The sequence below is a fragment of the Melanotaenia boesemani genome, chromosome 24 (genome assembly GCF_017639745.1).
Source record: "Melanotaenia boesemani isolate fMelBoe1 chromosome 24, fMelBoe1.pri, whole genome shotgun sequence".
Classification (NCBI taxonomy): domain Eukaryota; kingdom Metazoa; phylum Chordata; class Actinopteri; order Atheriniformes; family Melanotaeniidae; genus Melanotaenia; species Melanotaenia boesemani.
In genome coordinates this window covers 8032177-8057697 of record NC_055705.1, presented here as the reverse complement: position 1 = coordinate 8057697, position 25521 = coordinate 8032177, and the positions used below count along the sequence as shown (strand labels likewise).

General features: G+C 39.8%; 1 protein-coding gene across 1 annotated transcript; it reads left to right on the top strand.

Moving 5' to 3' along the window:
- Positions 1–21911: 21911 nt before the first annotated feature.
- LOC121635749 lies at positions 21912–24564 on the top strand. Its single transcript, XM_041979063.1, has 3 exons — positions 21912–22938; positions 23432–23745; positions 24038–24564. Exons 1-3 carry the CDS (start codon positions 21926–21928, stop codon positions 24388–24390), a joined length of 1680 nt encoding a protein of 559 aa, XP_041834997.1. The 5' UTR covers positions 21912–21925; the 3' UTR covers positions 24391–24564.
- Positions 24565–25521: the final 957 nt, after the last annotated feature.

Here is a 25521-nt window from a genome sequence, read left to right as displayed (position 1 = left end):
CTCAGGTCCAATTTTACCTTGTTATCAACTTGGATTACAATCCTCTCATTTCAGCAGCAGTCTGTCATTACAGCGATGCAGTACAGCACAGACTTCCTGTTTGAAAGATGTACGGCGAGCGCATAAGATGCATCTCCATCAGCATTAATACCTGGCACGTACGTGTCTTTTTCTGCCAGACTTCAGGTACTGAATATAATCATCATCAAACATGACATGAATTAAGTAGCTCCGTCAATTGGTATCCATAACATCATCAAGGCAGAGCTGCAGGGCAATGACCTTTAAAACATATGTCAAAGGATTATTAAACCAACAATCACTCACTGTAAGATACTAATTATAAGACATATTTTAGGTGGGAGGAGCATTTGACAAGACTGTCTATTATAAAAGTCATTAATGATGAAAGCTGAAGTGTATTATGGCACAAAATCACAGGCTGGTCATAATTCAGTGTGATGGCCGACCTTCAGCTGAGAATGACTGATGCTGAGATATTCTGATAATATGTTTACCTCTCTTCTGATCATCACTGTTTTACTCCCCAACTTCTCAGTCATTTCCACTCCCACCAGAGTGACAGGCTAAAAGACACACTAGACTGAAGTCTGACTTGGTTTTATTTCTGCAAACTGCAGCCAGCAGTAAAGAAATTGAGCATAGGTGTCCATAGGTGTCCATATGTGCTTCAGTCCCATCAGTCCCTGTTTGTGGTGATGGTTGGACATCAGTGTTGTTCTTTGTCACTGATTCTGTTCATTTTTGTATGGACAGGTTTTGTAGGCAGAGCCAGGGTGTCGAGGGGGTCTGGCTTGGTGGACTTAAGATTGGGTCCCTGGAAAGGTGATCCTGTTCCACGCTTCAGCGGCCATTTGAGCAAGAAAACAAACCATAGACAGACATTTCTAGACTCATATGTTTCCACAAATCATTCCCTGGCATTTATAAGCAAGATGCAGTAACATCCAAAAGTTTTGGAGGGGTTGCTCACCAGAAAAAGAGAGTACAAATGATCGCACAGGAGATGTAGTTTATGAGGAAAAATGGGGCACAATCTATCCATAGTCTGCCTGCGCATACTGGCAAAACTATTGTTACTGCAGCTGTTTCAATGAATAAATGCCAGCTATAAATGAAGTATGTTTTACAGAAAATAATATAACATTTCATACAAAACTGAAATTACTTCATTGAAAAAGAGATCTGTGAGTTCAGTGAGACGTTTCTGGTTAAAGGCTGAATAATTAGGATTTTTTCTGTAAAAATAATTTAAATTGTTTTCATTTGCTGCGAGGGATAAAAGGAAGCATCCCTATAAACAATTTGTCTCCAACATCAACAATGTCTTTGTCAAGTTTTTCTCCTTCAAAATAAGAGTTCCGTGCCGGAATAACTTTGGTGGAATATGTTCCTCTTTCCAACTTCCTGGTTCCTTATCCAATCACATGCAACTTCCCACGGTTTCCGAACAACAACAAGGCAGCGTTTGGTATTTTATGTCGGCAAAAGGGGAAGGGAGAAGGGAGGAAGAACGCTCTCTGTGTTTTTTTCTTTTAACTGCAGTTCTGATTTGAAACACTAGGTGTAAATTCTACTTTTTTTGCCTTTAAAGATTGACTAAACATATACTTGTTGCCTAGGCAACCAAGTGTTATTAGTGACCATGACAATAACACTTGGTTGCCTGGGCCACAAGGATATGTTTCCATGGTAACAGGTAATCAGTAACAAATGACTTTGATCTTAGAATGATGTTTCCAGAGTTTATAAATAGAACCCCTTCCTCATTATGACCTCAACAATTTTCTGACAATGGCTAGAGGAAGAAACAGACGCAGACAGGCCTCTCGCCCTGTACGCAGACAGGCCTCCCGCCCTGTACGCAGACGTCGGAGAGTCCAGCAGGCTCACGTCGTCCGCAGACGCAGGAGGGTTGCCCATCGCAGACGCTGATCAACCTCACACACCATGTCAGGCAAGCATTAAAAAAAGTCCCTAATTTGGGGCTTTTCCCTATATAGACCCTTGTATAATCCTGGCTTTGAACAATCATCACATTTTAGAACACATTTTAGGATGACGCGGAGGCATGAACAGTGAAGCGGAGGAAGGTTGTCTCTGCAAAGTCCATTAATTTATGATAATGGACACCTCAAAGGGCATTATCCCGCTTATGCCATGGTCTCTTACGAAAGAAAGAAAATGTTAAATAAATTATTAATGCGTTAAAAATGTTTTTTACCGTTAAAATCGTAAGTTTTTCACAAGAAGCGGCTGAGTGGACTATCTCATTGTGACATGCTGCCAAGGTCACCAGGTCTGACGTATTTATGTTACACATGTCAAAAACATTTCAGGGGGCGAGTGAAGCTCTTACAGCTTGTGTGTGTCCAGAGGATGATGCAACATTTTGTTTCAGTCAAAATCCACAGATAGTTTCCTAAATCATTTTTATTGCAAGAAATATCATCCACCAATCACTCTGATCATTAACTGTGTATCAAGAAAGTCTATCCTAAATCGTTTTTATAATGTTATCTAGCATTCAGTCTGTATCAAGTATGTAAGTAAGGTAATCAAGACAGAAAGACTGGCGACGACCTATTTAAAATTAAATGCAACATTGCCGTTAATCGTGACATTACATAAAGATACTGGCATGTCCATAGTTGCGTTTGATAGACAAAGATGTAACGTATGTGGACCCTGACCACTGCTGGTTGGGACATTGCGGGACAACAAAATGTTGCTCCATTCTCGTCTCTCCTGGACTGACGGAGCCCAATAACCCTGCACCTGCTTTCACAGCAATGCACCTTACAGACATGATCTGGCGCATCTGCAGCCTGGTGTCTGAGTTTCTGTTGCCACGGTTACCAACGCAGTAATTTACAACAATAAGCCTATTTGACTGGAACCTTTTTCATAGGTGTCCATTATCACTTTTTAATGGACATTCTCCAGCTAATCAGAATCGAGTATTCACCTAGACCATGGTATAAAGATAGTTAATGACCTTAGATTTGACTAAGACTAACAGAAACTGTCTGTCCTGGTTCTACTGGAGCTTAGTGCCGCCTTTGATACAGTTGATCACCAGCTTTAACTAGACAGACTCAGAAGTCTGATGGGCCTCTCAGGTACTGTTCTTAAATTATTTTACTCCTATCTCACAGATCGAAAATTCTTTATAAGTATGGATACATGCTCCTCAAGCATCCATGGAGTCAAGTGTGGGGTTCCCCAGGCTGGGGCGCCGAAAAGGGGGGTAAAGGGGAAGGATTCTAAGGGCCCATGATTGACAGGGGCCCAGAAGGGCCCTCAATGCAATTGTAATACTAACAAAATGACCTAATACTCAATGATAAACTATCATGCAAAATAAATCATGCAAACATTCTAGTTACAATGCACTGGTATCACAAAGTTTCTTTGTTTTGGAAACATTTCCGAACACTCACCCCCTCTCTATATTTCCATTAAATGGTTCAGTCCACCTGCTCCTTCAGCTGCAGAGTAGCAACAGAGAGACTGCAATGGATGCTAAGATGGCAGGATCCCTCAAAAATCAGGGAGTTTAAAGAGAAAAGAAAAAAGCTGAGACTGGAGAGAGAACAGAGGGGTCGAAAGTACGTCCCTCACTTCTTTCAGAGACAGGGTGGGTCAGTTAGCTCGTCTGATGGAAAGTTGTGGAACATCAGCTTGTTGTCTCTTCTAAACTTTGTTTACATTAGCTAGCTCACTTTGCTCCGATATTAGCTCATATTTCTGAAGAAAACTGGATTTTATTCATTTAACTGATGTTTTAATCAAATAATTAAGACAGGCAAACGATTAGCAAGCTGCTCTACTAAAATAAAAAATAAAAAAATTACACATGTTTCGAACAGACACGAGCGCAGCCAAAGCAGATACCTGTCAGACCCCTCTTCCCTCCCCACCTGAACCTGTCCAGGTGGCCCCTGAGGAAGGAGGTGAGCAGCTGAGTGTTGAAATAATTGATTATTGTGGAGAAAAAACATTATATAATAGAAAAATCATTCTGAATTGTTAATAGCAAATAAAAAATTGTTTGTATTTATTTTAGACTGTTTGAACAGTTCTCAGCTATCACTGTAATGTAGGTCAGGTCGGTAGTTTGGGACTCATCCTCCTGCTTTGCAGTAGGAACAGAGACATAACCAATAACCACATAGCATCATATATGTTTTCCCCACTAATCTAATGCTTCACCTGTAAGTCTACAGATCTGGAGATAAATTAGACTTCATATGTTGCTACATGAGGGAGACAATGACGTGGAGGTTTGGTAGTCAAATCAATTTCCCTTGATATTGTTGGTGAAATCACTGAAAGCACCTTTAAGTAAAACAAATAGTGGAAGGCCACCAGAAATAATGATTGTGATGCTATTGCAAATGACATTACATGATTGGAGATACTATATAATAGAACAGCTGGATAGAATAGAAAGCTGGACTTGGTAAGTGATCTTGCAAGTAGAAAGCTCCACGTTGGGCTCTTGGTGAAAAAGGCTGACCAAGGGCCAGTGATTGTGAATGAGATTGCAAGAGCTTGACTCAGCAATAGTGAACCTTTACCACTCCTTGATATCTTATTACTAGTGCTGGGCAACGATTAAAACATGCCAGTATCTTTATGCAATGTTGCATTTAATTTTAAATAGGTCGTCGATTGTCTTTCTGTCTCAGCAAGCAAGTAAGGTCACATATCCGTTGATCGTGACATTTCATAAAGATACTGGCATGTCCACCGTGGTGTTTGAAGGACGGAGATTTAACGTTTGTGGACCTGACCACTGCTGGTTGGGACGTTGCGGGACGACCGAATGTTGCTCCATTCTCGTCTCTCCTGGACTGACAGAGCCCAATAAGCCTGCAAGCTGCTTTCACAACGATGCGCCGTCACAGACGTGATCTGGCGTGTCTGCAGCCCGGCGAGTTTCTGTTGCCACAGTTACCAACTAGCATTAAATCAACAATTTACAACAATAAGGCTATTTGACCGGAACTTCCTTTATAGGTGTCCATATGGACACCCTACAGCCAAATAAGAATCGAGTATTCACCCAGACCATTCATATTTTAATCACACAAAACAACTAAATGATGTCGCAAATACAAAACGGACTTAATCTTCCAAGGTTGCGCCCTCCTCTGGCATATGAAGGTCGCAGACAGAAGTACAATGAAGGGGCTTGATTTTCAGCCTACATGATGGTTATTGCATTGATTATTTAATATCAAAATGGAACAGATCTGGAAAGTTACTATATATCTATATATATATATATATATATATATATATATATATATATGTGGCCGGGTGTAGAATAAAGGGCCAGACACAAGCAGCTCCAAAAATAATGTGGGTCTTTATTTCCCGACTGTCCCCTATAGGGGAGCAGCATTAATTTTGGTTAAATTTGGCATTTTCAAAATTATATGTTAACAGGCGTTTTTGAAACATTCAAATAGTATATTCAAAACAAAAAGTATATCTTCAATCTTCTCTCTTTTGTCAGGATACAAAACAATGGCTTTAGTGTCTGTAAACTTCAACCACAACTAGATCAGGACGAGTCTCCGACTTATTCAAGGCTTCGTTCAGAACTACAATTGTGGTTTACAGTACGACTCGATCTACAAGACAACCTACAACAAGACAACTTACAACAAGACAACCTACAACAAGACAACAGCAGTGGACTTATCCTACAACAGAACACAGAATAAGAACCACTGAATATGTATTCAAATTACATTTGTACAATAATATATTGCTTTGAAAATACAATACATTTTGTTTACTATATTAGTGAACTTGAACTCACATTAAAATGGTGGACAGCTTATCCAAACTGGCGCGGACACACACAAAGAACCCTGGACAGTGCTATCTCCTCTCTGAACAAACCAACATGCACATTGGTAGATAAAACAAACTCCGTCTGACATAAGTACAGATAAAATATCATTTTTGTTAAGCACTCACGCCGTCACGTAGCTCTGTATTCCCCTACAATGGTGGTGGGTGGTTGGCAATGTCACGTTTTTCACAAACTCTGGTGAATCTACATCAATCTTCGTCTCTACAAAATTTATCGAACATAAATCTTAGATTGTTAGGCTAATTAAAGCATTGTCTACTAACATCACAGATTATTTTAGTGTCCTATAACAATTTAAACAGTATTTTCCACTGGTACGCACCGTTATTATCAGTCTTGGATCAGGACCATCGGGTTGTTGCACAGCGATGATGTCACACATGGGACTTAATGCGCATTATTACTACAAAATACGACAGTGCCACTCGCTGGTCACTCATAGAACAACACTCTGATGCAAAAAGGATATTTATAACCAGTTCATTTCAAAAAGAGTAGTATTATTACTTGACCCAGCTACATATATATATATATATATATATATATATATATATATATACACATACACATATATATGTAGTATATTTTATGTGTTAAAAAAAATAATGACACGTTTATTGTTATCAATAAGCGATATTACTAAAATGTTTCCAAACCAATGCAAAAAAAAGCTGGCCCATTATAGCTTACATGGTGTATATACGTCACTTGAGGTGCAGATTGATCTGTGCAAACCTACACATATTTTTCTTGTATTAAGTCTGCAACCAGCCCACAGTGGCAAACCGCTGAGACTGTTGAGGAAACGGTAACTACCGCTACAGAAACGGCAAGTGCCGTTGCAGGAACAGTAACTGCCATTGTGGCGAAAGTGGCTGGCATGGATCTTAGCGTCTCTCTCTCTCTCTCTCCCCGCCGCCACCCTCCCCTCGCCCTCCCTCTGCTTGTAGTTGTTGAGAACAACTGCACAAAACTGACGTTACTCCATCTGCGATCGCCTAGTTTTGCCTCACGTCAGGTCCCGGATGTGTGGCACAAAAGTTTGAATTTCAGATCTGAATTTGAATTTCAGATCTGAATTTGAATTTCAGATCTGAATTTGTATTTCAGATCTGAATTTTTCAAATACAAAAGTTTCAACTTTACACATTAAAAAAAAAACAAAGATTCAATATCAAATATGGTCATTTGGATTCAGTTTTTTGAAGCAATTATTCAAACAGGCATATTCAGATTCAAATTGAATGATTCAAATTCAAATATAAAGAAATCAGATTCGCTTCCCAGTGACACAAAGCTTATTCCATAAGGGACTTTCAACCAGTTTTTCAGAGCTCAATAATGGCAGCCACTGACTCAGCGGTACCAATGCAGGTGGAGGGTATTTTCTACTGTTGTAAGTATGAAGTTATTTGATCATAATTCTAATATAAACTGCAGCATCTTATCTCTTCTATCCCTGATGACAGTTTTGGATCTGATCATTTGTTGGAGGCTGCAGTAGAGTTAGCAACGTAAATGTTAGCAGTTTTATAGCCGATTTCGCGGATGTTGATGGGCTATAGTGTTAAAAATGATTAATGCTATAGGTTCCGTATGTTCATTCATGATTGTTGAACCTCCAGATTAAGCACTGCGGGGTCTCTGGCATAAACGAAATGGTCCTTGATCTGAAAACTGATTAGAAAACACTGCTGGTTTAGGGAACCGGCCCGTTTCCATGGTACCGCTGACTAAGCCGTAGCTGATTGTACATCACTTTAGATAAGCGTCTGCAAAGTACCCATAAAGTACATATATATACGTATATATATATAATATTTGTTTGCTTTTATTTTGCTTTTATATAACCTGCTTTTCTGTGTTCACCGTAGGTCACTGTGGCATCAAACCACCGAGCCAGCAGTGGCACTGAGGCATTTACCACCTGCAGGCTAGAACGCTGCTGTGGAGAAGAGGAGGCGGCAAGAGAGAAATGATTTAATTAAAATTTTAAATAAAATGTTTTCTGCATCCCTGCTTTAGAGTCTTCATTACTGCATTTCATATTTTAAATGATGATTTCTAGTATAATTGGTTTCCTGTTGCCAGACGTGAATCAGTGTAAACACCAATGAAAACAGAAGTATAATGTAATGTACTTTAATTCAGTAAAGATATCTTTGCATATTTAAAAGCTGTTTTATTAGTGTTTTAAAGGTCCCATATTATACACTTTATTCCCAATCTGAGACCATTCATTAATATCTAAATGAAATATTTCCGCCATGGTATGGACAAATCGACCCTCAGTTTGAGTGCAGCGGCTTCTCTTCACCTCCCTCTTTTTAGCAGCTTCAGAAATGTGCCGTTTATGGTGGGCGGAACCCTGGTGGAGCAGCTCAGCTGTTGGCTCCGCCCATCGCATCGCCCGTCATGAGGTGATTGACAGGTTAATATATTTTCAAGCTATCAGACTAATAAGGCCGAAACGATAAAATAACTGCCAGCTCTTACCTCTCCAGCTGTGTCACGGACAGTTGGTATTGAACCTGGCTTCAGCTTCAAACGGTTGGCGAAGCCTGCTTTCCATGCCCCCATGTTGTGGAAACAGTCCTCTTTGAAATGCTGGCCACAGACATGCAAAACCTTTGGAAGTTTTCCGGGTACATTTCCTCCAAAAATAAAATTAATCCACTCAGTCCTCGTGGGTTCAGTGGATGGAAGTAAAAAAAACGTTTTCGTGTTCATTTATGCAGCCACAAACAGAACAGTGCTTCTGTCGCTTAGCCATGTCCGCTAACGAGGGTTGCCGAAGAGGGAAAAACACTGGGCGCTAGGTGATTTTTAGAGGGCGGGCTTTGAGAGCCGGTAGACGGGTCCATCGCTCTGTGGGGAGTGGTTATTGTCCCTTATGACGTCATAACGTACACGCTTTCAAACAAGCTCATTTCAGCGCTTACTTCCCTAGAGGTGGAGCAGGGGGGAGAGAGAGCGCCTGAAAGAGTTTCACACTTACGGGTCTCCTACACATGCGGGGGGACCAGTATGACTGTTCCAAAACCATTAAAAAGTGAATTTTGCATAATATGGGACCTTTAAATTGCACTATAAGTATGGGGAAGACACGCAAAGACACATGAACGTGTGCTGATGGTTTCTATTGATATCAACTGAGATAGATGAATACAGTGGAGGCCACGGCCCGAGGAGGATCCTGCTTTGGATGTTTACAGGTGAGGTTAAGTAAGGAGTAAACAAAGTAAAATCAAGAGTTGGAAATTCATTCTGTAAATTAAGGCAGCCGAAGAATCCCCGTCAAAAGCTGGTATGTCACAACCAGTAAGTGCAAAACGTTAGTGCTTAATTTGGATCAGCACTTACCCACGATAGTGTTACTACAGAAGGTAGTGCTTAGTGTGCACTATGCACTACCTTCCAGTGCACTCATGTAAGTGCGCAGTTTGAGACACACTCCATGTCTTACCTTTGCTGTCTTGCATGAATTAAAACACATTTATTATAAAAAATAATAATAAAAAAGTTTCCCGTCCAAAAATTACGATGTTCTGTCCATCTGCATGTAATTTGACAAAGAGAAACGTCGGTTCTTTTTTTCTTCTTCCTGTGCCAGACAGAAAACATCTCTTTATTTTAATAAACCCGCTTTCCCAAAAAGTCCATTTCAACCTACAGCTACTTCAGACCTTGGTGGAACGAGTTCTGACAAGGACCAGAGGGTGGGAACACATCACACCAGTTTTAAAAATCACTGCATTGGCTCTCCGTGCATTTCAGGATTGATTTTAAAGTTCTTTTAGTAGTTTATAAATGTCTTAATGGTCTTGGGCCCTCTTATTTCTGTACAATAATCTACTTAACACATTTGCTCCAATCAAACACAGACATGTTTCCTTTTCCCGTTCTGCTCCATGGTTCACTCCTTCCCTCCGCAAACTCAAAGCTAAAGGGCGCCGGCTTGAACGCCTTGCCAAGAAAACTGGACTCAGTATCCATAAAGAGATGTATAATAATCACATTCTTCTTTACAAAGACTGCATTAGATCAACTAAATCCGCATACTACTCTGCTATTATCTGCACTAATGAAGGAAATTCCAAATCTCTTTTTTCTTTGTTCAATAAAATTACTAGACCCCCGGACTCTTTTCCCTCACATCTCAACTCAACTGACTTCTGTAACTTCCTTCTGTCCTACTTCACCTCAAAAATTGACAATATCCACCAACAACTCACTTCTGAAGGAGCTGCAGCTTCCACTGCGGACTTTCTTTCTCCATCTTTCTCCATCATTCATTCATTCTCAAGCTTCACCCTTCCTTCTCAAACTAACATATCTGAACTGATTCAGAAAGCCAAACCCTCCACCAGCCCACTTGACCCGATCCCAACAGTCTTGGTAAAGTCCTGTCTCTCCTCACTCTCTCCACACATCACTGCCATAATTCACTCCTCCCTCATGACCGGACATGTTCCACTGGCCTTCAAATCAGCTGCCGTCACACCGATCTTAAAAAAACCTGGCGCTGATCCATCTGATCCTAATAACCTCCGTCCAATTTCCAATCTTCCCTTCATCTCCAAAATCCTTGAAAAGGTTGTTGCCTCCCAGCTTCACCAACACCTCTCTATCAATAATCTGTTTGAACACTTCCAGTCCGGCTTTCGTCCACTCCACAGCACAGAATCAGCTCTTCTGAAAATAACAAATGACCTTCTGTTGGCAGCTGATTCTGGCCTCATCACCATCCTTATTCTCCTCGATCTTACTGCAGCATTTGATACTATTTCTCACAGCACCCTCCTTAATAGACTGGCATCCATTGGCGTCTCTCATACTCCTCTTACCTGGTTCACTTCATACCTGTCCGACCGCACACAGTTCATTCACATTAAGGATCATTCATCACAATCACTCCCTGTAACAGCCGGTGTGCCCCAAGGTTCTGTCCTGGGGCCTCTTCTGTTTATCATTTATATCCTCCCGCTTGGTCATATTTTCCGTAAATACAATATCAATTTTCACTCTTATGCTGACGATACACAGCTCTACATCTCATCAAAACCAAACTCTTCTGTTCCGCCTTCATCCCTCTCTGACTGTCTTCTTGAAGTCAAGACATGGTTCTCTTCCAATTTTCTTTAACTCAATAGCAGCAAAACAGAAGTTCTCCTTGTCGGCACACCCACTATTCTAACCAAATCTCACAGTTTCTCTGTTAACATTGACAGCTCCACTATTCTCCCTTCCCCTCAGGTAAAGAGTCTCGGCGTCATTTTCGATAGCACCCTTTCATTTCATTCACACATTAATAGCATCACTCGGTCTGCCTACTTCCACCTCCGAAATATCAACCGCTTGCGTTCATCTCTCACTCCACATGCTGCAGCTATCCTCGTCCACAGTCTGGTCACCTCAAGAATCGATTATTGCAATTCACTTCTTTTTGGTCTCCCCGATAAATCACTTCATAAATTACAGCTTCTTCAGAACTCTGCTGCCCGGATTATCACTTGCACACCTTCTTTTCAACACATCACACCGGTTCTTAAACAACTTCACTGGCTCCCTATAAAATTCAGAGTTAACTACAAGATCCTGCTTTTCACCTTCAAATGTCTCCATAATCTGGCCCCTCCATATCTGTCTGACCTACTCCATATAGCTACTCCCTCCCGCACTCTCAGATCATCTTCCACCATTCACCTTTCTGTGCCCCGTGCCCGTCTCACTACCATGGGGAGCAGCTCTGCTCCCCAGTTATGGAACACACTCCCACCTGAACTCCGTAACATTGACTCACTCCCATCTTTTAAATCACAACTTAAAACTCATCTGTTCAAACTGGCCTTTTCATCTTAATGTTTTTAACTGTTTGTTGCATGATGTTTGTTTTGATGTTTGTTTTATGTTTATAACTGTTTTAATTGTTTTGTTTTTAACTGTTTTAATTGTTTTGTGAGGTGACCTTGGGTCTTGAAAGGCGCCTTGAAATAAAATTTATTATTATTATTATTATTATTATTTATCCGACTTGTCTTTAAATTATGAACCCTCTCGAACTCTAAGGTCCTCTGGTACCAGTCTCTTGGTTGTTTCAATGGTGAGGACCAAAACATATGGCGAGGCCTCTTTCCATTGTTACGGCCCTTGTCTGTGGAATAGCCTGCCAGAGAACCTCAGGGCTGCAGAGACTGTTGATGTTTTTAAAAAGAGGCTTAAGACCTACCTTTTTAGCTTAACTTTTAACTAAATTTTATTTAATCTTAATTTATTCTTAATTTTATGTCTTGTTATTTTATTTTCCTCAACCATATTCATTTATTTTATTTTTATTTATTTATTTACTCTTAGCTTATTGCTTCTTAAGATTATTTAATCTTTGTTTCAGCTCCAGTGTTTTCCTCGTGGGGATTCTCCATGCCGGGAAGTTTTGCCTGCTCAGTCTGGGGGTTGTTGCTGTGGTGATCACCCTTGTGTGGGTGGCTGGGGCCCTACACTGCAGCCTTATGGTTGTGGGCCCCTGGTTTGTGTGTATATATATGCATGTTTGTGCGTGCAACTGTATGAAAAGCTTTAACTTTTTTTTTTTTATGTAGTCTCTTTTAATGTGTGCAAAGACTTGTTTTGTTTTTAATAGGCCTAAATTGATTTTTTCTTGTAAAGCAATTTGTGTCGCCCCAGTGTGAAAAGTGCTTTATAAATAAAGTTGGATTTGATTTGATGGTGGCCTGGTTCAACGGCTGACTCATACATTCTGTGTACCAGCATGGTTGGGAACAGGCTACAAGGTGGCACTGTGAGCGATGGGCAACTTCTTGTTACGTAAATATATTCCTGTAATTGTCCTAAAATGAATCCATTCATGCGCACTGAGTATGCTTCCCCACATTCTGTCCTGTCTTCACATCATCATTGCTGTTTGTTTCTCCTAGTTAAACTACTGTGCATGAAGTGTAAAATGTCTTAAGTAGCCTCACCTTTTCCTGTCACTCATTCTCTTGTAATTTTCTACTTGTGCAAAAAGGGAAATCTCAGGTGCAGCTGATTTAAATAAGATTTGTGTATTTAAATGGGGGCGTGGACAGGGAGGCGTCCATTGTTCCAACATGTGCGCTCTATTCCACATTGACCAGGATGTATGAAGGAAATGTGCTTAGATTCATGAGTACGCACAGATTCATACTCATGGATTTTTTTTGCGCATACAACATTTTCTGGATTTAAGCGTACGCCATGTTTCAGTAGGAAATCCACACAAGTCTTTGTGCATGAGCCTTCTGGTGATGCCATCACTGACCTGTCACTGCTTTTAGTTTCCTCTTATATATGTTGATTTTCTTTGTTTGTTTTCTTTGTGTTTTTATTGTAACTGTTTAATTGTGATTGTCTCTCTTTTGTGGATTGTGATCGTGCTTGTCTCAGCCAAGTCTTGACTGAAAAAGAAATGTGTTATGTCAACAAGACATTTCTGGTTAAAGATTGGCTAAATTAAAAAAAAAAAAAAAAAACTAAATGTCAAGAACTCATTTTGTATGAACACAAACCTCTAAAGTGAAGGTGAAAAGCTCACAATGGTGAATGCTTCAGTTACAATAGCAATGACTCAATGGAACTTCAGTTACCATGCCAACAAATATTGGTTAACACTTTGACAAGCCTTGGTTGTCATGCCAACAACCCCTTAGAAGAAAACCTGAGCTGTTGGTGAACATGACAATAACACTTGGTTGCCAGGGCAACAATCATATATTTTCATGGTCACAGGTAATCAGTAACAAATGTGATGTCATCAATGATGACATAATTCTTATGACATCATTCTGTCATGCCATCAATAATGACATCAATGACATCAAAGCAACAGCAACGATGACATCATAGAATGATGTTTCCAGAGTTTATAAATAGAACCCCTTCGTCATTATGATCTCAACAATTTGCTGACAATGCCTAGAGGAAGATACAGACGTAGACAGGCCCCTCGCCTTGCACGCAGACAGCCCTCCCGTCCTGCACGCAGACGCCGGAGAGCCCAGCAGGCTCACGTCGTCCGCAGACGCAGGAGGGTTGCCCATCGCAGACGCTGATCAACCTCAGTTATGGTGTCACGCAAGCTTGGTCTAGGTCCACATGATGCCCCCTGGAAACATGCCCCCCGGAAACATCATCGGGCCAGTGTCCTGCAGGTCCTAGTTGTTGGACCTGGGGTGTAAAAGTAACACCGGACTTTATTCTTTACCTCCTCATCGACAGACAGCAACTCAGATCGTCGATATATATATATATATATATATATATATATATATATATAGATATATATATTAGTGCTGGGCAACAATCAAAAATTTTAATCGCAATTAATCGCATGACATGCTGCGATTAATCGCGATTAATCGCATCGTTACGCGCAAAATGTCTCCTTCCTTTAAAAGAAGGCTTACAGCTATAAAAAGAAAATGCAGTAAGTTTTGGTTTACAAACATGAATTTAAAGCTCTGAAGCTGCTTCCTTCTAAACACAGAAGGAACAATATGTGATGAATATCAGCATAAGTGAACAGACAGAAAGCAGGATGAGAATCTCACAGCTTCTAGATGGTGAGGAGAGAGAAATATTCACAATATGCACAATAACTTCCGTCCATGCACCTTCACTGCTTCATTATCCAGGTTTCTGGCCTATAATTTCTCTAAACTTTAATTTTCAGCCTCCGCTACCAGGAGTTAAGGGTTAACATCTCGTTTCCGGGTGTAGCGTCAGGTCTGTAGATGTAACTATAAACATGTGTGGTATCCACAGAAAGTCCAGAATCTCAGCTACCAGCTCAGTAAAACAATTTCTATCACCAACAAACACAGTTAAGACAACAAATTATTTAAAGAACAGCTACATAAAGTCCTAAAAATACATAAACACAGATGATGTTTCCCCATGAACACGAACAAACGACTTCTCTACTGAAACTCACATCTCACATATTCCACAGCTGGAAGTTTCATCTCGCTATGACCAAGATTCACCGAACCAGAGGTAGAAGAAGACCCGATTTATGCTGCACGTTTGTAAAAGTCAGAAAGCATGTCTTACCTTTGCTGTCTTGCATTAATTAAAACCGCATTTATTAAAAAAAATAATAAAAACGTTTCCCGTCCAAAAATTACGATGTTCTGTCCATCTGTATGTAATTTGACAAAGAGAAACGTCAGTTCTTTTTTTCTTCTTCCTGTTCCAGACAGAAAACATCTCTTTATTTTCATAAACGCGCTCTCTCCCGATCACGTCAGATGCACCGCTGCAGCAGGGAAGAGAGACATGGACGCCATGTTTCTGTCATCAAAGCCAGCAGCCAGAAAAAAAAAAAAAAAAAAAAAAGAAAATTAACGCGCAATTAAAAAAATTAAGGGCGTTAATTAAGCCTTGCATTAACGCGCGATTAACGCGTTAACGTGCCCAGCACTAATATACATATATATATATATATATATATATATATATATATATATATATATATATAAACATAGCTAATTTGCCAAAATACAGGTTACATGTCACTCTCCCCTTACATCTGTCAAGTGTTCCATCTGTTGCTTCAGCTTTTTCCCAATTTGTCCTCCTCTCTTCTGATACAGGGGGAGTAGTTTGTCTGATAAAATGTCCATCTGAGACAGGAAACGTGACTGAAGTGGAAGGGTCGCCAATCTCTTGAATTCAGCATTTTTCTGAAAAACAAAAGTATAAAGTATAAACAAGTATTTAAATATGATTTTAGAACACTAATTTTTTATTCAGACACACGGCATATTTTGCCAGATAATGCGACTTTGGCACTAGGGTATATTAAAATATAATCCGTCGCCATTTTGGAATCTATAATTTTCCATAAAGTTTTTTTTTTTAAATAAAATTCCAATTACCTAAAAGGTTTGCCGCACATGTGGCTGTTGCCTCAGTCTGCTTGATCCTGTTTGTTATGTCTGTCATTTGTCTGCTCTTGGATGGGTTGTACTGGCAGTAAAATTTCATTGTGCTGGGACGCTGGTTCCATGACAAAGTTTTATTCATTCAATTATTCCCCCTCACCCATCTAGGGAAAAATAAATTAATAAATAAACAAACAAACAAACAAACAAACATACCTCATCTACATCAAACAGGGCTGGTCATCTCTCTTTGAAATCTTGGACTATTGGAGCGTCCCGCACCACCTCATATCTTCTATATACGAACGTCTTGTCCATCTTTGCTCTAACTTCTTTGACGTTTCTCTTCTTTATGTCTGCTAGTAGTTCCACTCTAACTTCTTCCAAACTAACTTCACTTTCACCAGTTGGAAATGGGGGGGGATAGTTTACTTCACCGTGCTTTGGTTTTTTGATTCCATAAGCAGGACCTCTGCCTTGTGGCTTGTTGGCCATTGCATTCACTACTACCTCAGGGCACCCAAGCTTCCTCAACTCTGTGCGGTAGTGTGCTAGTTTAGTTTTCAAACTGTTTTTCCATCCTGCATAGCCACTTATTGAGCCTCCCTCTGACAAACAGGGATGTGTTGAGATAAGGGCCTCTCCAACACTGTTGAACTGTTTGTCTGTTACATAAACCCTATAGCGCACTAAGCACCTCAAGGATGTTTGATCGGAGTTTGAGATCTAGATTGAGTCTTTTCCCGGTTTCCCTGTATTCTTTATTTGCTTGCTGAAGCTTCAACTCACTATCGTAGGAAAACTCTGGAACAATAAATGTTGATGGCCAACTTTGCTTTGAGGTAGAAGATTTGGAACTGGGGGAGGAAACAATGTCAGTGTCCACACTCGATGGCGAAGCTTCCTCCAATGGGGTGGCAGCAAAATATGAATGAGATGAGGAAACTGAAGACGATGCTTCTGAAAGAGGGATGACTTTGATAGTGCCTCTCTGCTGGAGCTCACATGTGTTGGTGAGATTTATGAATTCATTGTCAAAAAGTGGGTCCATAAATTGAATTCTCACATTTGACGTCAGCCCACACTGACATTGGACTTCTTTCACAAGTTCCTCAACTGTGTCTGGGCATCCATTTGAAAGGGTTAACCTTTGGCTGGTGTTGTCCAGGACAACTTTCAAGAGAAAAGGCTCGTTCATACATAAACAAGATTTAATTAAAAAACAACTTTTAACAAAACATGCAAGATCTAAACAATAATAACTACAAAGACCTACAGAACACAGACAAATAGGGTTGGGCAATAACTTATTTTTTACAGATATACAAGGATAAATAATTGTACCGACAAGAAATTGTCTTTCACAGGAATGAAGAAAAAGGCTGATTTAAAATGGAAAAAAAGCTGGGGACTCATTTTGTGCAACTGTGCAGCAGACTTTATCAAAACAATACAGTGTCATGTGTGTTAAAGTATAGTCCAGCATGTGACGGAGGAGCAGCAGAGATGACAAAAGACCATTAAAAAAAAACTAGCGGCCTTTGATAATGAATAGTGATAAATGCTTAAGTCTGTATTGCCCAACCCTACTTTTAAAACTTGTGAAACTTGCTGCTTGTGAATTAAAATATAAATGTATACATTTGTCTATGTTACCCCAAAAAATAAGCTCTTTAAAATTACCATCCAACATTTCATACATATGTACTAACTACAGTTTATCTGAAGTAGTTATCTTGATAGAAACCCCCCTCTAATTCAAAGAACAGACCTTTAATAACAATATGCCTTTTTAACGTCACCATGAGTCTCGAGCCAACTGAGTACTCGGCAAGAAGATAAAGGTCAGCCATTTCCTTTAGCTCCAAAAGCTTTAGCTCTCTTGTTGATGATGTGGTTATTTCAAAGGCTCTGTAGTGCTCAGTGTACCACCCGCACAATAGTCTCACTATAAGATGCAGCTCCTTTTTTATGATACACAAGTGAATGATCTCAGCAAACTCTGGCATGCCACTTGTTGACCCATGTACAACTATCATGCCTACATTGTAAGTTATGCCACCTATGGTGGCTACTTTTGCAAGATGGACTACAGTTATATTTAAATATTTTGTTTTCACCGCCAAAGCAATGTCTTGATTCAAAAGATAAACCAGGAACAAAGATGCACTGGGTACTTCAAGACTTGCATTGCCATAAGAATGTGACTTCAAGTGAAATGCAATCATGTATTGGTGCTTTGTAGCAAGAGTCAGTGGAATGTTTTTAAAACAACTAGTATGCTTGACAATCTATTTAAAATAACTATGCTTAGCTTCAAACCTAAGCGTCCATAGCACTACCAGTGGACCAAAACACCTTATCATGTAAGGGTAGTGCTCAATTAGGTGATGCTTGGGCAGCAGTCTGACTGCTGGAAATGATTCCTGGTATTGTTGTCTGTGTTCTGTAATCTTACTTTCAAGGTAAACAATGGTTTCATCAGTATGTGTTGGCGCAACAATGAGTTCAACAATGTTTTTTTAATTTATTAACACCAACCAGGCTGGTTCATTTTGAGCCACCAAGTGACCAACAAGAAAGGGAAGAAGCCTTAGCAAACTCCAGTTCTCATGGGCATTGCCTCCAAGAGTTTTCCGAGCCGAGAAGTTTTGTGGTACAATGTGAGGCTTATTTAATTTGTCTGACATCTTATAGGGAAAGGCCAATGTCGCATTGTTCAAATCACTGATAGTAAAATACTTTTTTGAAATCAGTGAGGACAAACAATAAAATGCCCTCAAATACATCATGAGCCACATAGGGTGGATAACCTGTCAGAACATGGAAATGTGTGAGGTGCTTTGTAAAAACACACTCTCGTTTGACTCCAAAACAATGAGTCCCTATTCCAAGAGCAATTTTTAAATGGTCACTATGTTTCTCTTTGCTACGTAGCTCAAAAGCACCAGAGGCTACACTGTGACAGTCAGCTTCAGATCGCTTTGCTGTGCAAAAACGACAAAAGAAATCAGATGAAAAATTCTCTATAAAACCAGCGATACTGTGTGCTCCCAAGTTATCAGCAATAACAACTTGCACTGTGCCTTTAACAAAAGAGCCCAATAAAGCAACAAACACACCTTCAGTCTCTAGGACTTTAAGATCTTGCAAAAGTGGTTCTAGTAGACGTTCATAGCCATATTCTTTTCCATCAACACTTTTGAAGAGTGCAGCAAAATAAATGGAGGACAATGCTGACTGAGTGGAAGGTTACCAAGAACCCAGTAGACACCACAGAGCTTGTGCTTTTTCCTGGGGGTACCTAAAGGGTTACACACCTCAAAGTCATCTATGTACAGACAAATAGAAATGGTTGGTTGTTCTGCATTCAATAGCTCATTTTCAATGAAAAACTTGCCGTCTTCGGGACGTCTGAATTCATGAGACCAACAATAAACTTGCGTTTTCCTTGATTGACCAGAACTGTGTATCCAAAATTCCTTTGCAATTTAGAACTTGCTGCAATAACTTCAATATTGGAATATACTGAAAACTTTTTTTTTTTATTATCTAGCAAGTAAGTGACTGGCTCAACAATACAGAATCTCTCTTTGTAATACTTTAACCGTCTATGCACAGTACTGAGAGGCCCCCCTTTCTCAATTGCTCGACAAATAAGCAGAGGTGGGTAGTAACGAGTTACATTTACTCCGTTACATTTACTTGAGTACATTTTTGAAAAAAATGTACTTCTGTGAGTAGATTTATTTTGGAATACTTTTACTTTTACTTGAGTACATCTTTGATTATTTTTTTTTACTTTTACTCCGTTACTATCAATATCAATGAATTCGTTACTGTCAGCAGTTTTTTCCCCTTAAAAAATAGCTATATTGTTCTCAGAAAAGTGGTGTACGCACCCATTTTCAAAAGGATCCGTGTCATTGGTTAATAGCTCTCATGTATTATTCCGTAACCCCTACAACCAATCGAGTATTGACCATGAAAGTCGGGTCTTCCGGCCGGGCAATCAGGAAAGATGCGATGCACAGTGCGCACTTGTTTCTCATTGAATGACATGGCGGACACAGATCAACCGGTGGAGGAGGAGGCAGTTCATCCATGGCCTCACATAGAGGCTATGTTTTCTTTTATTTCATTTAAAAACAACAGCTATGTTATGTGCTGCTGCCTCTGCCAGCCAAAAAAGATGGAAATATCTGCCTACAAGAACTCAACATCAAATCTAAAGAAGCATGTCGCGGTAAGTTTTTTTTCCCTCCAACTTCTTAGCTAACCCTGCACTCAGTTTTATGCTAGCTCTATGTTGTTTTATATGTTTTACTTCTTGCATTTATGTTCATCACTTTGAGATTTTTATCTGTGAAAAGCGCTCTATAAATACATTTATTTACTCAGTCAGCAGAAGTTTTTACTTAATTACCGTAAATTCCGGGCTACAAGCCGCTACTTTTTCCACATGCTTGGAACACTAACTTGAACGTCAACAATGCGGCTGTTTGTTACCGGTAGGCTAGATGGCCTTCGTGAAGGTCCTCCGACCATAGTGCTTAAGCCAAACTTATCAAATCTTCGTCATGCATTGCCAACAACAAACTGTGTTAAAATTGCTTCCGTTTGAGGGATCTGGATTTGGTGTTTATGTGTGAGAAATTGTTAAATATATATTAGACGTCATCGTCATTGTGAAACTGCTCCTGTTTCAGCTGCACTGTGACACCGTTTGCTAGTGATGCTGTTTACATTAAATAAATAAATACACCTTATTATATGCCCATCACATAGTAAGCCCCTTTCTGACTTGCCCTGGAAAGCACTGTGGTGCGGACCTATTCTTTTATACCGTTCCGCTTTTATAAACGTCCGCTCGTTGATCTGGAGCTGTAGCAGACATGCACAGCCATAAAAGCTGAGATGTTGCGGCGCGTCGTTCTGGCTGAACGGGCTGAACGCACAAGAAAGCGTTGCGGACATAGTTGAAGGGAGGCTGTGCTGACACTGGACGTGGCCAGAACGAAATAAGTCCGCAAGGCATGTTTGAAAAGATAACTCAGGTTAAAGATCAGATGGACTTACCGCACCTATTCCATAATGCATGTCTGAAAATAGCTCAAAGTATAAACGCTGCAAGAACGTAAAGCAGTCATTCAACTTCAGATTAAACTTTTTTTTTGTAACAAAGAAAATGGAGACGTCTCACTACTGGGACTAAATAATTTAATAGATACAGGCAGTCCAGAAAATAAAAAATGAATGACTTATATAAATGTTTTGAGACAGATCACTGCTCTTTTTTGCAGTATACTTGAAAAGTAATTTAATTTGCATTAAAGTAGCCTACTGACAAGAAGCTAAGTTGTTGTGCCCATTATTTGTGTCTCAGATTATTTATTGTTGGTCCTGATTAAACTTGAATGCCCATTAGAGGTTATTGATGATTAACCTTTTCATCTCAGTCTGCTCTGGACAAATACATTTTCAACAGAAATCGTTTTTAAGAAACTCATTAAAATGTATAAATATGGGTAAAAAGTTATTTAAATGGTAACATTTGAATCCTCTTGATCGGATTGGTGATAGTTTTTTTTTTGTTTAAAACTCCTTGAACGGCCCCTAAATTTTGATCATGTAAAACCTACAAAAACAGTCCTGCCCTCTATTATGGACATGAACTAAGCCTGCAATTTGGTTTGACCAAATATTCTGAACATGTGCAGCAGGCACCAGCATTGGGCACCTATTTGTGTTTTTCTTGGTTTATTGTTGCACATAAAAATCATGGAGTTGAGAATCTATGGTGATTTGATAACAAAATCTCAAAAATTTGTGTTCTATATCAGTCTTGTGCTGTTTACCATTTAGAATGCACAAATTCTAAATGGTAAAAAAAATATATATATATATATATATATTTTCTTTTTTTTTTTTTTTTTTTTTTTTTTTTTATCCAGCAGTCCCCCCCCCCCCCCCCCCCCCCCCCAAAGTTTAGTTTTTTTGTTTTTGGTCTCTCTTGTAATTGCTTAATACTTTTTTTGTCTGTCAACAGAGAGTTCATCCCAACAAGTTAACGGAATACTCAAAGTTGATGGAGTCAAACAAGAAGAGGAAGTCCACTGCCTCTGATGATCAAAAAATGAAGTCTGCCAAGATCAAGCAGTACTTTTCCCCAGGGGGGGTAACACAAGCTACATTTGATAAGCTCCTGCTTGATTTTATTTGTGAGAGTAGCCAAGCTTTTTCTGTTGTTGAGATGGCCTCATTCAAAAGGTTAATGGCAGCAGCCCATCCTCCACGTGTTGTAATGACCAGAAAAACCTTGATTAACCGACTGGAAGAGGCTGTAAAAGAGATGAAGACCGTCATCATCAACAAGCTCCGCGACGTGCCCTTTGTTGCAACCACAACAGACTGCTGGTCTGCCAGGCAGAGGAGTTATTTAGGTGTCACATGTCATTGGATAGACCCTAAAACCTTAGAACGTCACTCAGTGGCACTGGCTTGCAGACGTCTCAAAGGCTCCCACACGTTTGACATCCTTGCTGCTGCCTTGGAGGAAATTCACTCTGAGTACCATATCAGTGAAAAGGTGACCAGAACAACAACAGACAGTGGGTCAAATTTCCTTAAAGCGTTTCGTGAATACGGGGAGAAAGAAGAGGATCCCATTAATGGGCAAGAGCAGGTTGACTCTGGTTCTGACGATGACTCATCTGATGATGCCCCAGAGTACCACAATGTGTCTGCCATTTTGGATGATGACACTGGCCTAGAGTACCACCTTCCAAGACATCAAAAATGTGCTTGCCATCTTCTCAATCTAGTCGCAACCATTGACGCAGAGGCAGCAGGTGCTGGGAATGAGGTGTACAAAAGGCTGTTGCGGTCTTCTATGGCAAAATGTAATGCCCTCTGGAACAAAACTAGCAGGTCAACTGTGGCCTTTGAAACAGTTGAACATGAGTGCAAATTGCAGTTCCTTCGACCGAATCAGACCCGTTGGAGCTCACTGTATCTCGCTGTGGACAGAGTTGTGCGCATCTACAAGGAGCAAGGAGAAGGTGCCATTCGAAATGTGTGCTCAGCATTAAAAATCAAGATGTAAGTTTACAAAATGCTCTGTCAAGATTGCAATAATAATTCAAATATAAACAAATTAATTTGCTTACCAAAATATCCCTTAATTGAAAGTGCAGTTTAAATTAGATACCATGCTGATGACTGGGATGATAACATGCATATAAAATTCAAGATATTTGAGCCTACTTATGTTAACACAAAATGCAGATATTTATGACAGGCCTCGCTACCTACCCTCATCACCCAACAGTTTCTGATCTGTAGCAAAGATGCTGTCACATCAGCTATTTCCCTCTCTCAATGCTAGTTCATAACAGTTGTATTTGGATTTGTATCTTTCTAGTATGTTTTAATGGGGGAGAGGGGGATGGGGGGTAACAAACAAGATATTTGCATGAGAAATAACAGTACTACTGAAAGTACACCTAGATCAAAGACTGGAATATTGTGTGCATGTGTGACCAATTATAATTGATACCAGTTTTATAAATCTACTCCTGTACATCTTTTGCAGGCTCAATCCAGCCGAGATGGGATTGGCTGATTATGCTGCTGTAATGAAGCCTGTTGCTGCAGCCCTCAACATTCTTCAAGGGGAGACATCAGTTCATATGGGGTTCCTTCTTCCTACCCTGTACCAGTTGCAAGATAAGCTGAAGAAGCTGGAAACCATCTGCAAAGTGTGTAAGCCTCTTCTTGATGCCCTGCAGCATGGAATAAGGAGGCGATTTGAGGACAGCATGAAAGATCCTGAGCTCATTGCTGCAGCGGTGCTACTGCCAAGATTCAGGACTTGCTGGACCTCTGATGAGAGCGTCCTAAAATCTGGTAAATGCTTACTGTTTGAAGAATAGATTGACAATAATTTAAATTTGCTGTTCTTGGATATTTGTAAATGTCGCTAACCCTAGCCTGTTTGAGTCTCACCAAATTTAACCAAAAAAAAAAAAAAAAAAAAACTTGGATAATTTGCCTAATATGAAGGTATTATTGGAGAAATTGGAGTACATAGGCAGGGAACTCTAGCGGTTCAATACACATTTGTAATGCCTGTATCTGTAGAGGTAAACAAAGAGTTAAAGTTAATGTTGACTCTGTTTTTTATTTTATCATGCAATAGGACTGGGCTTCATCCAAAACCATCTTGCCAGTGGCTTTACCAACGATGATACAAGTAGCGGCCAATCAGATGAGGAAGACTTTTTTGCATCAATGAAGTCAACCAAGTCACAGGTAGGAGAGGTGGAGGGATACCTCTCAAGTTCAGCAAAGGAAGGTATGGAGTTATTGCATTCATTCCCTCAAGTAAAGCACTTGTCGATGAAGCTTAACACTGCTCTGCCAGCTTCTGCTGCCTGTGAGAGACTTTTCAGTCACGCTGGGATCCTTTTTACTGCAAAAAGGATCACACTGCTGGGAAAAAACCTTGAGAATCAACTCCTGTTGAAATTTAACCGTCACTTCATGATGTGACTCTTTTGGATCAAAAACAATCAGATAACTCACTGAAACATCGAGTTTGTGTTAACAGTTAAGTGTGTTAAGTGTTTGGTAATCGGCATTAGTTCATACAGTTTCAAGTAAAAATGGGAAATTCAGCATCAAGTGGAAAGCTTGACAACAAGTGGGGTGATATAGAGAAGGGAGTGATGGAGCTGTAAAAAGAGAAGAGGGTGAGTGAAAAACAGAAGGGAGAGGGGGGGGGGGGGGGATTGAGCATTAAAGGGAAAGTTGAGCAAAAAATGGATTAATCTAACATTTTTGTTAGATATGTTGAATATTTTCAAACAAATATTTTATTTTGAACTTTTTTCTATAAAAGAAAATTCTGTGTGCAAATGTTCTACACAAGTTGCTATGAACAGAAGCCAACCTGTGTGTCAATTTTCATCTGTTAATTGTTTTTGGCACAAGGTTTCGTTGAGATTGCGGAATACTGTAAAAGCTCAATGCATGTTGATTGTTTAATAAATAAGATGTAACTTGGTACTCAAGTACTTTTTTCACTGTGTACTCTAGTACTCTTACTCAAGTAAGTATTTGGATCATTACTCTTACTTTTACTTGAGTAACTTTTGTTTACATGTAACTGTACTCTTACTTGAGTACAGCTTTTGGCTACTCTACCCACCTCTGCAAATAAGATTGGATGAAGATAATGCAATTGTTATATCCTTAACTAAATTGTCTTCAAGTTGAACCTTATGTCGATTAAGAACCTCTCTTACAACTCCATTGGAAACTGAAAATGAAGCAGAGTTAAGTAAATAGTACAGCTCATGTAGAAACGCATCAACAGCAATACCTGGGACATGCACCAAATATTCCAGCTGTAGCAAGGCTGTGGCAAACTGCTGTTCAACGAGGTCTATCGGCTGTCCTTGTGGATTTAGTGCTGCACTAACAAAGTCCTCATCCACTTCTTCCTCTTCCTGATAATCAACAGATTCCTCAAAAGAAGATGAAGGCAAGGTAGTGTTTATCACAACACCTGGATTAATACTCTCTGTTATATGTGGGGTGTGATGGCGACTTTTATGTGACTTGAAGGTGCCACAAATGCATGTTTGAAAGCTACAACCATTAAACATACAGCTAACATTT

Coding starts and splice junctions, on each gene's coding strand:
- LOC121635749 (XM_041979063.1), top strand. CDS start 21,926: ATGGAGTCAAACAAGAAGAGGAAGTCCACTGCCTCTGATGATCAAAAA. Junction 22,939..23,431: donor TCAGCATTAAAAATCAAGAT/GTAAGTTTACAA, acceptor CATCTTTTGCAG/GCTCAATCCAGCCGAGATGG. Junction 23,746..24,037: donor TGAGAGCGTCCTAAAATCTG/GTAAATGCTTAC, acceptor ATCATGCAATAG/GACTGGGCTTCATCCAAAAC.